The 12,497-nt window shown below is 50.6% G+C and overlaps 1 protein-coding gene across 2 annotated transcripts in view; it reads left to right on the plus strand.

Moving 5' to 3' along the window:
- The window catches only part of GAB2 (GRB2 associated binding protein 2), a 98,102-nt gene that overhangs the window by 70,543 nt on the left and 15,062 nt on the right, over window positions 1-12,497 (plus strand). For both annotated transcript variants that reach the window (XR_007508848.1, XM_049823236.1), the window contains exons 3-4: window positions 7,794-8,034; window positions 11,677-12,263. Coding sequence is in view for 1 of the 2 variants with exons in the window: in XM_049823236.1 (XP_049679193.1) it covers window positions 7,794-8,034; window positions 11,677-12,263 (828 nt within the window). In the remaining variant the exon portion in view is untranslated. The remainder of the gene's footprint in view (window positions 1-7,793; window positions 8,035-11,676; window positions 12,264-12,497) is intronic.

Genomic DNA, 12,497 nt, shown 5'->3' on the forward strand with positions numbered 1-12,497 from the left:
TCCAGCAAGAAAAAAAACAAGCCAAACTTTTTTTTTTTTTTTTTTTTTGAGTCTCCATCCCTAAGGGCATGTTTTCTGGTGATGAACTAACCCTTGCTTGCACTGACCCCCAGGCCGCTTTGCTCACTGGTTCAGGGACGCAGTATTGCAGCCACGAGGGTTAATGACTTCTTTTGTCTCCTCTTTTGGCTTTTGCAGTTGATGCGCCTGATATTGCCCCATCTGAGCATGCCAGGCTCACCTGAAAAATATGGGGCTCTACCACAACCCCCTGTCCCCATCTTCCCCCCTGCCCCTGTGCAACACCCACCTCCCTTTCCTTTTAACCCATTGGCTAAAATACACCCAGCAAGCAAAAAATAACACTAATCCCAGATAGAGGAGAGAAAAATGGGGCCAAACTCCTGCGGTCTGGTCCTGAGCATGGGTGCAAATGCACCCATGAAGAAGGGGGCTCTGAGAGGAGAAATTTGGGGATGCTCTTCCTTTCCCCATCGCTGCCTTACTGAGCCATGGCGAAGCAGACCCTTAACAGCGCTGCTGTTTTATTGACTCCCCAGCAAACCAGGACTTACAATGTTTCTCCCCCAAGGTAAGGAGAGATCGAAATAAATTACTTCTGTAAAGAGCTGGGAATGGCAGTTCTTCTATAATACAAAGTGCAAATATTTGGGCCTTTCATGAACTCCCTTGAATAGAAATGGTTATAAATCATGCATAAGTAAAATGAGTTCACATTTCCTCCTAGCAAAAGTTTTCCTTTGCTCTCCTGGAGCATTAAAGGCCTACGGTCCCGTTGCCATAAAAAGGGCTATAAAATTTAAAGCGAGCCGTTAAGAAGTCTGGGTTGGGATTATGCTGGGAATCATCCTTTCTCCTTCTCCATCCCTGCTAAGTGAGGCATGAACCCGTGTTTGCTCAAGCAAGGAAAGGCACCCACATACTGCTCGCAGTGAACAATGAGGAAGACAAGAATAAATTTGTTCAGGACCTAAAAGCAATTTGTTCCTGGGCTAGGGGATGCAAAGTCAATGGTGCACCAGCTTCTGGGCTTTCACCCTCTTCGTTGGTGGCATGTTGGACCATGGCATTGCATGAAGACTTTGTTGGTGTGATGTCCAAGGGAAAGCCCGGTTAGGAAATGCCAAAATCACTAATCATCATCATAAATAATAATAACCAGTGGTAATAACCAATGTAATAATCAATGCAATCTCCAAAACAGGATGGCGGAGCTTCATTTCACACAGTGAGAAAGTTGGTTTGATGCTGGGCTGTCATGAGGCTTCTTCTGGCAGGAGAAAAAAAACTTTTCTCATATAAATGTGTCATCTCTTTCAATAGCTCTTAGCTTTCAACAGCTTCAGCCCTGTCCTGCAGCACTGAGCTCCACAGACTGCTCATACCTCCAGCCAGATTTACTAAGGACGCCCCTGGCCTCTGCGGGAATCACATATGCCACCCCCAGAAAGCAGCTAATTCTGCACATCCCCACTGAATTGGTTTTGCCACCTTACCCCTACCCTGAAAAAGGCAAAAATACCTCCCCCCCCCCGCCTTGAGACCACTTTGTGGTTTACACAGTTAGAGCCTACCATCTTTGCCCTTTCCCTCTGTTCCAGCCTTTTTTTTTTTTCTTTTTCTTTTTCCCATTTAATTCATCATCAAATTGGTTTTGCAATGTCAGAGATGATGATTCATGAAGCAGAGGGTCAGAGATGAGTTACTTCTGTGGAGCAAATGAAGCCTGTCCCAGCCCGTGCTGCTGCCCTGGGATTGTCCTTCATCCCCAGCTGTAGGTCATTGTCCCACTCCAGGGCTCTCAGATAAGGGTGTCCCAGGTGGGATGCTCAAGGCTGCACGTAAGCCAGGGCTGAGAGCATCCACGTTCATCTGCTTTTATCTCCAGCACTGAAGCCCTTATAACAAAAATAAATAGATGCACACCAGGCATCCCCATCTGGCCAAATGTTAGACCTCCAAATATTGACATGAAAGGTTGAGCTCCACAATCGAGCGGCAGATTTGCTCTTTAAAGGGTAGCCGCCATGTGCAGGGCTTGCTGATATGGTACAGAGCTGGGTCACTGCCACCAACAGGTGTTTCCCAGAGCAGGGATGGGATTTTGGGCACAGCCTCATCTCACAGAAGCAAACCTGTGTTCTCCAGGGAGAAGCATTGCATTGTTTCTATTGCAGTGTCTCTCCCTTCTGCCCCTTCGTCCTTCAACGAATTGATTGCTGTTAAAATAACTGAGATATATAATGCTTTGAGGTCAGGATGATCTGACTTGGCTCCTTTCCCTCTTTTCTCGCTCACTCACTCTCCAGCGCTGTGATTTTTCCCCTGGTTCCCATGCTTTTCCAAGGCAAATGCTCCTACATTACCATTATTTTTTACTTGTTTCATACAAATGCAAGCAGAACGCTTACGCTAAAGGGCAGAGACAATGTTATTTATCGCCACTCATCTTTGTCACACTGTCTCTCCCATCAACTCTTTCTCAGGTAGTTCTCCCCATCCTGGGTCGGATGCTTAAATAATTGGGGGGTTTCACTGTTGTCAGTAGAGGAAACCCTTAGGGACCAGTACAGGCTAAGTGTAATTTAGATGGCTGAAACTGAGTAAGAGAAACCATGCCTTTAGCCCTCTGTGAAGCAGATCCTTGTCAGTAAAGCAGTGAAGCTCCTCCTTTCCCTTGGCCACTCTGCCTTGACCAGTTTCTCAAAGCAGATGGAAATAAGCAGCAGAAACTGGAAAGGAAAATCTCAAAAGCCTGATGTCGCTTTTGTCCTTACCCTTCAGCTCCTCTGCCGTGGAGGATGCAGCTGTGCCCCATCCTCACTTTTGGGGAGCTCCACTCCCCCTGCTTGGCACCCAAAATTCAGGCAGCACCCAAATAGTAGGGTACCTGTGTCCTTGCATGCAGCTCCCCACCCTGATGGAAACCAGACGGGGGAAGTCATCCAAATCAGATGCCCTTTCCCACTAACCTGCTGGAGGAAACCTTTAGCAGGCGACCCGCCAAGGCGTCGTTAGACTGACAACAGCTTTTCCAAATGCCATCCAACTCGGAGGAGATAGGGAAAGCTCGGTAAATAAACCTTCCTCGGGTGCCGTGCTCATCCTCATGGCATCCCAGGGCCTCCTGGCAGCACAGTGGCAGGGTGAATCATCCATTGGACATGTTGTTTGTTCTCTCCCTGCCAGGAAAAGCATGCGGAAGGCTTGTTTTGGTAGGGTTGTTTGTCTTTTTTTAATTATTTTTTTGTATTTGTGCTCAAGGAGTGAGCTGGCAGTGAAAGCGGAGGTGCAGGTAGAGTCACATGGGAGAAGGTCCCCCCTTTTTTTGCTGATAAATGACAGAGCTGCTCCAAAGAGCGGGAAAGATGATAGCACATGTGCACACTCCACCCCACGCCCTCCTAGGGATTATTTCTAGTAGATTTCTACCATTCCCTCCTGAAAAAATCTCCTCGGCCATAAGTTTTAACTGGCACAAAGTCAGAAGCATCGTCTAAGGTGTTTCATGACCTCATTTGCCAGGGCAGATCTGAGGAGCCCTTATCTGCGAGGCCCCTTGGACCAGCTCACCTTTGCCAGCGCGGTGTGGGCATCATGGGGAATTTTGTGCCGCTCAGGGATGCCAAGCAAACCCGGCACCTTTGCTGTGAACTTCAACGGGAGTGCAGGAATTTAGGTACATGCAAAAATCGACGCCTTCCCAGGGGCGTCATTTCAAGTCCATGGGATACAGGGAGTTGTAGTCCCAGCCTCTGCCTTCAGCCGGGAAAAGCTAACATCACAGCTCCAGTGAAAAAGGCCGTTCTGAACAACAATTTCCAAAAGAGGCTACGTAATTATTTCACTCAGATAAGCCCAGGAACATTGTGTGAAGCTATGTGCACACAGCAATAGTCGAGCACTCTGAGCAAGGGAATTCAGAGCTGTCAGCAAGGAGGGAAATACTGCTTTGGGGGATTGAAAACATTCATGAAAAATTCCTGGCTCCCAGCCTAGTTGGTCCCGTTGTCGGCCGTGCTCGCAGCTGCGTATTTTTCTTTGGGGATGGAGTTGCAAGGAGGTTTTTTTTCCCCCTTTGCTGCAACACATGGCCAAAAAGGCACATCTTAACCTGGACTAGTGAGTGCTGAGCCTTTGGCCGACCGAAGTCCACCTGGCACTGTGGGGTTTTGCAGGGTTGTGCTGGCTCATCCCCACCAAGCCTCTGGCTTGCTTTCTCACAGGGACCAGCACAACAGCTGTAGCATGAGCCCAGTGAGATGTATGCATGCAAATCGTGCTGCTGACATCAAATTTTAAGTTGTGGGCGTCCAACACGGCCTTTTCCAGACCGTGAGAGTCCAGTTCCCCGAACTCAGAGGAGAACCAGCCAGGAAACGTGGGGTTAAGTTGAAACTTCGCACGTGGCCCCACAACATAACCTTAACTCTTCCCCCCTGGGAATGGCAATAGGAACTGGAACAGGATCTTATCCCTCCTTGGCTGTATTTGACACATTCCCTCAACATAAACTCAAGTTCTCAACATAAAGCCAAGGGATTTGGAGGCTACGTCTACACTGTCGAATGAAGGAGGGCCATGGGTTTATCCACAACCCCAAGGTGGATGGCTATGAGGGACAGAGAAGCATCATTCAATTTGGCTCACGGTCGGATTGAGTTGAGCATCTTTGGTCACAATGCGGGCGGGACTGACACCTGGAGGGGTCTGGATGGGACGCCCCAGAGGTTATTCACTAAGTGCCCTGCATGGACATGGGAAAGGAGCGTTGGTCCTCATTGCTTGGGAGCTGGGCACTGTAGCATGGTGACTTTAAATGGCTTTGGGACCTCTGGCTCATAATTCACCTTGTATGCCTTACCCTGTCTCTGTTTCAGGCCAATGTGAAAGCACAAATGTCTTGACTTTTCCCTTTAGCATGTACTAGTGATTAAATACTATTTTTCTGCCTCAATTTCCTTTCTTACCCCTCCTTCTGCCCCCCCAGCAGGACCCATCATCAGCTTGTGACCTGGGCACATGAGCTGCCCTTTTTTCTAGTGCAAAAAAAACCCACAACATAAAAAATACAGAGCAATCTTGGCAGTCCCCTTCTGCAGCCACAGGATTTATCTTCCCAGTACTTGCAATGCCCTCCCAGCCCCGTGAAGCAATCCATCTCTCACCTGCTATTACGGAGTTCATCTCACAGACCTAATGGAGTACGTGACTCCTGAATTGGCTCTCGCTAATGCTCTCGGTGGCCGGGTCGCTGTGGGAAGCGAGCTGGGAATTAATTTTGAAAATCAATGCGGACGCCGATAGAGCGGCTTCCCCCAGGGAAGTGTCGTGCTTTTACCGGGCATTGCCACCTTCTCCCCTTTGTCCCCTGTTTTCTTTTATGTGGTTGGAGTGACTGTGGAGTAATTCATCCTGCTTTCAATGAGCACGTCTTTTGCACTGCGCTCTCTGGTTTTCCCAAATCAGACTGATTTGGGGGAAAAGATTAGGGTGTCCCGGCAGTGCAGGGTTCACTGGGCTCCTCAAAGTGTTGTGATTTGAATTTTCTGTGCCCTGGGGTGGTGCTGGGGACCGTCTCCTCTGTGCAGCCCCATCTCTCCCCTTAGGCTCTGTTCGCACAAATAAATCACTGTAATTTCTGGCTCCTGAGTGTATTTTGGCCTGCCACGGCTTTTCCATGCAACGGCAAGTGCAGAGCCTACAGCGATAGTGTTGGAGGACTGCTCAGGGCAGACGGACCCCAACCCAGCGCAGTTCACAGTTGTCCCCAGAGGTGACCTTCATGCTGGGATGGGGACATAAAACTAACCTGCCATCCTCATACCATCCTTGGAAGAGTCTTGGCCAAATCCCAATGTCATGGGCAATTCCTGGTTTTGATTCAGGAGGTGGAAAGACCGGGGGGCTGTTCCTGAGAGGCACTTTGGGTGCAGCCACCCTGTTTGTGGTAGCAACGTGGGTATGGACTCTACCACACTGGCTGATCTCAGAGCACTTGATTTGAGACTGACGTTTGGGACTCACAGAGCTCTTAAGACTCTTTTTCCAATGGGGATCAGTCTGCACTGCTATGGGATAAATATTTAATAAGAATGAGGGTCAAGGCGCTGTTTTGTCCAAGGACACCGAGACGGCCATTTACTCCCATGAAAAGCACCGAGGGATCTTTAATGCCCATGCAAAGAAGATAGGAATTGGAGTTCTAAGCTCTCATCCCCCAGCATTAATGTCAATGTTAAATATTGATCCTTTCTGTGTTTAGCACAAACCAAACAAGAAGAGTCGAGCCACGCTTTTTGGCTTTTATTAATGTACTTTTTCTGCATCGGGTGAAGTTTGCAGTAACACCAGGAAAAAAAATGTAGCAGCAATGAACGAGCGGCAGACAGATCGATTTTGTATCTTGACACGATTCAGAAGTCAGTGAAAAATCACCCCGTGCGCAGCACCTCCTTGTCCGAGCCATGACAGCCATTTTACAAAGAACTCATTTATCTGCCGTGTAGGAGAGTCAGGCCCAAAATTTCTGGTAGTTTCTGGGATTTGAGGGAAGGAATGAAAAAAAGAGGTTGGAAATCTGTAAAATCCCCCTCATGCCCAGTTCGGAGCAGGTTCCCTTATGGGTGTCTGAAGTAAAATTTGAAGCGCAGGTGGACATCGTGTCGGGGGAAACCTGGGAGCAATCCCTAAATCAATGGCAGCCAGAAAATGGGTGGATTTACCCAAGGAAAGATGGCCTTTTTGTTAGGGTTTGGGTCTTTTCTGCATTTTGCATCAGCACCAAATAAATGTAAATCACAACTATTGCAAAGGGTGACTTCAGTGAACCGCAACGAGTGGTTTTCACATGCCAGGAGGGCATGCACGGCAGGGACACCATGCATTGTCTTCTGCATGGTCTTCTGCAGCCAGCGATGGATCAGCTTTCCCAAAATAATCTGCAGCTTATGAGTTTTCTGGGGTCTGGTGTAGGGTTTTTTTGTAATGGGGGTTTACAGCTTGGCTGTAAAAATTCATCCCAGGTTCAAATTCTTGGAGCATGTTTATTAGAGGGCTAGAGTCGTCAGATGATTATTCCTGACCTCTGGGATATTCTCTGTTGAAATGAATTTAATATTTTAAAGTGTATTTCTCCTTGAGCAAGGGGAGCAGGCACTAGGAGTCATGCCTTGGGTCTGCATCTCATTTTACTAGCAGAAAACAGCTGGAACTCTTTTGAGGTCACAAATTTAATAGAGAACTGGGGAACATTTTTCATCTCTGCTGTCATTACATCCATCCACGTTCCCTGGCCTCAGTTTACCCAACTGTAAAAGGATAGCAGTGATGCCCTTACACAGGCGGATGGGGATGACTTTAATCACATTGCTAAAGCCACCTACAAAAGGTCTTTAAGAAAAGACAGAATAAGCAGAAACTGCAGTGTGAAAGCTCTTCTCTTCTTTTTCCTTTTAACCAGGTTATAACAACCCACTGAGCTCCCTGTGAATTGGGCTGACATCCCCCAGACATCCCTGCAAGCTACTAAGCATGTGATAAAATATGATAAAATTTTAAAATATGATAAAATATTTATTTCCCTACGTGGTACCTGTAGTTGCATGTGCTCCAGGTAGAGGAGTCTGCTGCTGAGTGCATCACTCAGAGCCATAAGCAAAACCCCCTGACCTCCATAAATGCCGCAGCATGTAAGAAAGGAAAATTCTGGCAACACAGGCTGTAGGGTCACTGCATCTGGCCGCTTACTGGTACATTTTTTCCCTTCACAGATACCCTGAGGAGCATCGCCTCCATGAACCATGCACCGCGGTCCTCCCCGGCAGAACTCAGCAGTGCCAGCCACCACCTGCTGCGAGAGCGCAAGTCCTCAGCGCCGTCCCACTCCAGCCAGCCCACCCTGTTCACCTTCGACTCGCCCGCCGGCCACCTCCAGAGCACCCTCTCCGCCAGTGCCCCCCAGGACTACCTTTTCCTCCACCAGTGTATGAGCAGAAAGTCAGAAAACGCAAGGTATTGTAGCCCACCTGGGAGCAAACCTCAGGGGTAGCTGAGGGAGGGCTGGGGGTAGTGGCTCAACCCACCTCCATCCTTGGAGGTCTGGAAAACCCAGCTGGAGAAAGCCCTGAGTGATGGTCTCATCTCATGACGGTTGGGAGGAGGAGGTCGGAGTGATGACCTCCTGAGCGAGCTCCCAGCTTTCCTGGCTTTCTGGGTTGTATTAAAAACTGGCTCAACAGCCAGACCAAGAGGGTGGTGATCAGTGGCCCAAAGTCTAGTTGGAGGCCAGTCACTAGCGGTGTAGCCCAGGGGTCAATACTGGGTTCAGTCCTGTTTAACAGCTTCATTAATGATCTGGATGATGGGGCAAAGTGTACACTCAGCCAGTTTGCTGATGACACCAAGCTGGGAGGAGTGGCTGATATACCAAGAGGGTTATGCTGATACACCAGAGAGACCTCAACAAGCTTGAGAAATGTGCCAGCAGGAACCTCATGAAGTTCATCCGGGAGAAGTGTAAAGTCCCGCACCTGGGCAGGAACAACCCCAAGCACCAATATATGCTGGTGGCCATCCAGCTGGAAAGCATCTTGGCAGAAAAGGACCTGGGGGTCCTGGTGGACACCAAGCTGAACATGAGCCAGCAATGGGTCCTTGCAGCCATGGAAGCAAATGGTATCCTGGGCTGCATTAGGCCAAATATTGCCAGCAGGGCAGGGCAGGTGATCCTTCCCCTCTACTCAGCACTGGTGAGGCCACATCTGGAGTGCTGGGTCCAGTTCTGAGCTCCCCTGTACAAGAGACATGAACAGACTGGAGAGAGTTTCAGCAAAGGGCCATGAAGATGCTGAAGAGACTGGAGCATCTCTCCTAAGAGGAAAGGCTGAGAGAGCTGGATCTGTTCAGCCTAGAGAAGAAAAGACTCAGGGAGGATCTCATCAATGTATATGAATACCTGCAGGGAGGATGCGAAGAGGACGGAGCCAGGCTCTTCTCAGTGGTGCCCAGTGCCAGGACCAGAGGCAATGGGCACAAACTGAAACACAGGAGGGTCCCTCTGAACATCAGGAAACACTTTTTCACTGTGAGGGTGACCCAGCACTGGCACAGGTTGCCCAGGGAGGTTGTGGAGTCTCCATCCCTGGAGATATTCAAAAGCCATCTGGACACGGTCCTGGTCAACCAGCTCTAGGTGGCCCTGCTTGAGCAGAAGGCTTTGACCAGATGACTTCTAGAGGTCCCTTCCAACCTCAACCACTTTGTGATCCTGCAGACAAGGCCCTAATTCCTGCCTTTAACCAGAAAAACCACAACCAGACGCATGGGCAGCGTTTGTACCGCGCTGCCCATCATCCCTCCCAGAGCTCGCTGGGCTTCGCGGCAGCCCGTGGTGCACAGTGTGGTATTTCTGAGCGAGCGACAGCTCTCTGCCTCCGGACCCAGCCGGTTGCCTTAAATAGCAAGGAGTTTTTCTGACGTGAAGGGTTTTGGCTCGCAGGAACGGTGAGAAGGGAGGGAGGGAGCGGCAGTCGGAGCCCAGCTGGCGTGGGGTGAGAGCAGAGCCCAGGCTGCAGCCTCCACTGGGCTTTGCTGCTGCAGCTGCCTTTCTCTACCCGAAAAACAACAACTGAAAAAGCCTCAGAAAAATTAACTTCAGATGGACTTAATGGAACTGTGTTTAAAAAAAGGCCCTCTGAACGCTCCAGCTATGAGGATACCTAAAAGCCACCCTCCGAGAGCCTGAGCGTGGCTGGGACCCGGAGGAGGAGGGAGCAAGCACCAGTGCTTTGGTGGGCAGAGAAAAACTGGCCGGCGGCAGCTTCTGCAACTGGGCCAGAAATAATTGCCCTAATCAATGCCCAATGCACGGGGCCAGGCTGCAGGACTCCTGGGAATCCCTCCCCTTCCAGCTCCGGAGCTCTTACTTTACTCATCCATAAAATGAGGGTAATAGTAGCTAATTGGCGGGCAATGCTGAATAATTAACCCATGAGATGTTTCAAGGCCTCTGCTGAAAAGACCCTGCCAGAGCAAAAACGTCTCCTGGGCAGACTGAGTTCCAAAGGCGGCAGAGATTTGTCATATCACAGCATCACTTGTTTTTTCCCCAAATAAGCCCTATTTCTGAGCGCCATCTCGTGCTGGCTCCATGAAACAGAGTCCCTGTTGTCCCTGCAGAGTATCAACCCCGCTGGAGTCCTGTAAACCAGCATCTCCCAGCTTTTCCCATAGGTCTGGCACTTCCCCGGTGATTTGCTGCAACTGGAAACCCCCCCATAACCATTTCCCTTTTTCCCAGCATGGTGACTGATACAGGGCAGAACTCTTTTCCACGGGGAGATGTTTACATGGGGCTGGCTGAGCCCTTTCTGGCTGTGAGCGTGTGGTCCCTAAAAGCCTGACCCACTCATGGTTATACCTCTGCGAGCAAAAAGACACAGCCCAAGGCTATCTCTCACCGTCTCCTGGTGTATATGCATTAGCTCTTCATGGCAGGGTAACCCTTTTTTGGAGCGTTGCTGTATCTTCTTCTTCCACGCTGCTTCAGCCAGCTGAGGGAAGGTATCGTTATCACCCGTGCTCAGCTCTGCCGCATCTTGCCCTCGTGTCCCAGCACTTCCAATGAAATGCTCACATTTCCCCAAGTCTTGCAGGATGGGGAGCTGCTTTGTGGTGGCAGGGGTTGAGGATGGGGGAAAGAAAAGTCCCAAGTGGCCAATTCAAGCATCCCCTGACTTGAGAAAATGTCATCTACTGGGGTTATGGATGCAGAAAGCCAATCCCATGGGGGTCATCGTCTTCTGCAACATTGGAGAGTTGATAGAGGAAGCAGTAGGAGGGATAAAACAGAAGATGAAACACCTTGGAGGGAATCAGCGGAGGAGCAATGGCTAACAAGAAGTTGTTAGAGGATCGAGGTCTCCCCAGTGCCCATCCTCCATCCTGGCTAGTGTCCCTGGGCATGTCCACAATACAAATCAAGGAATTATTAGCAAGGCACAGACCTAGTGACCATGATGCCCTGCTTACCCTGCAGGACTCGAGGCCTTTCATAAATCTGAATTCAGCCCTGAGGTTCATTCCTCCTCCCCTGCGGATCAGGGCTGCAAACTCCAAACCCCAGCTGGGGACTTCCCTCACCTCCCCAGCGCTTGTCCCACAAGAGGACAGGGTAGTGGCATGGCTGGAGGCTTTGAAATAATCCCCATCATGAATTTTTCCAGTCCCTCCCAAAAACGTTTGCGAGGCAGAGGTGAGAGTAAGCCTCCCTCCTGCACTGCGGATGGGCGGCCAATGCGTGATGGCGATGCTGATGGGTGGCTCTTTGCAGCTGTGTTTTGGCTCACTGTCAGCTGGTGTGAAAATTGCCCTTTTGGAGCAATTTATATCTGGATAAAAGGCTTGTTCTTGCCCGTAGCCTTGTCATGGAGCTGGGTGCAGGTACCTCCCACCCATGACAGAGACATTTTGAAGGTGTTTCAGCATAAAACGGGTTGTGGGCATGTTTGGAGGGGTCTGAGATGTTCCCATTGCCCTGGGGTTGGGCAATGTGGGCTGGGAAGGTGACAAATGGGGGGAGCAGAGCTCTGTGCACCCCAGGATTGGCTTGCCTCCCCCCCCCCATCTCAGCCCCTTTCTCCCTTTCGTCTGCAGAAGCGCCAGCTTCTCCCAGGCCACAAGGTCCGCCTTCTTCATGCGGAGTGACACAGCGGTCCAGAAGCTCTCACAGGGCAACGGACACTGCGTGAACGGGGTTGGTGGGCAGCTCCATGGCTTTTACAGCCTGCCAAAACCCAGCCGGCACAACTCGGACTTCAGGGACAGTGCATATGACCTCCCGCGCTCCTTCGGTTCCTACACCCACCCCAAATCGAGCCTCACCAGCTCCGAAACCGATAACGAGGAGGTCTACACCTACAAGACTCCCAACAACACCCTATGCAAGGAGTTTGGGGAGCTCTCCACGGACTCCTATGACATCCCTGCCACCCCGCTTTCTGTCTACCAGATCCCCAGGACATTTACACTGGACAAGAACCACAATGCTCTGGCTGTGGCCGCCAGCGACTCGCCTGCTGCACCACCCCCGCGGCCCCCAAAACCTGGGCAGACGGAGCCCCGGTGGGGCAGCCCGCCCCAGCGGCCCCAACCCGGTGAAAACTTAGGGCTGGCCCCCATGGCAGCCACCATTCCCAGGAGAAACACGCTGCCAGCGGTGGAGAACAGCAGGCTGCACCGAGGTGAATTTGGGGGTGGGGAGCTGGGGGTGGCTTTGTTGGGTCTAGCAGCCTTGGACAGGTCAATCCTACTGGGTTGCAGTAGGGCTGGCTTAGGTGTTGGCATCAACCAGGGGATTGGACACAAGGAAGGTCTCCCCAGTCAGGATCTGGCCTTGGGTTTTGTATGCAACAGGCACAGAGAGGCATCTCCAGGGCTCTGCTCACCAGAGCTGCTCAGCTGGCTTTTGGCTGTGT

Source organism: Accipiter gentilis, chromosome 19, assembly GCF_929443795.1.
Source record: "Accipiter gentilis chromosome 19, bAccGen1.1, whole genome shotgun sequence".
NCBI classification, from domain to species: Eukaryota; Metazoa; Chordata; class Aves; order Accipitriformes; family Accipitridae; genus Astur; species Astur gentilis.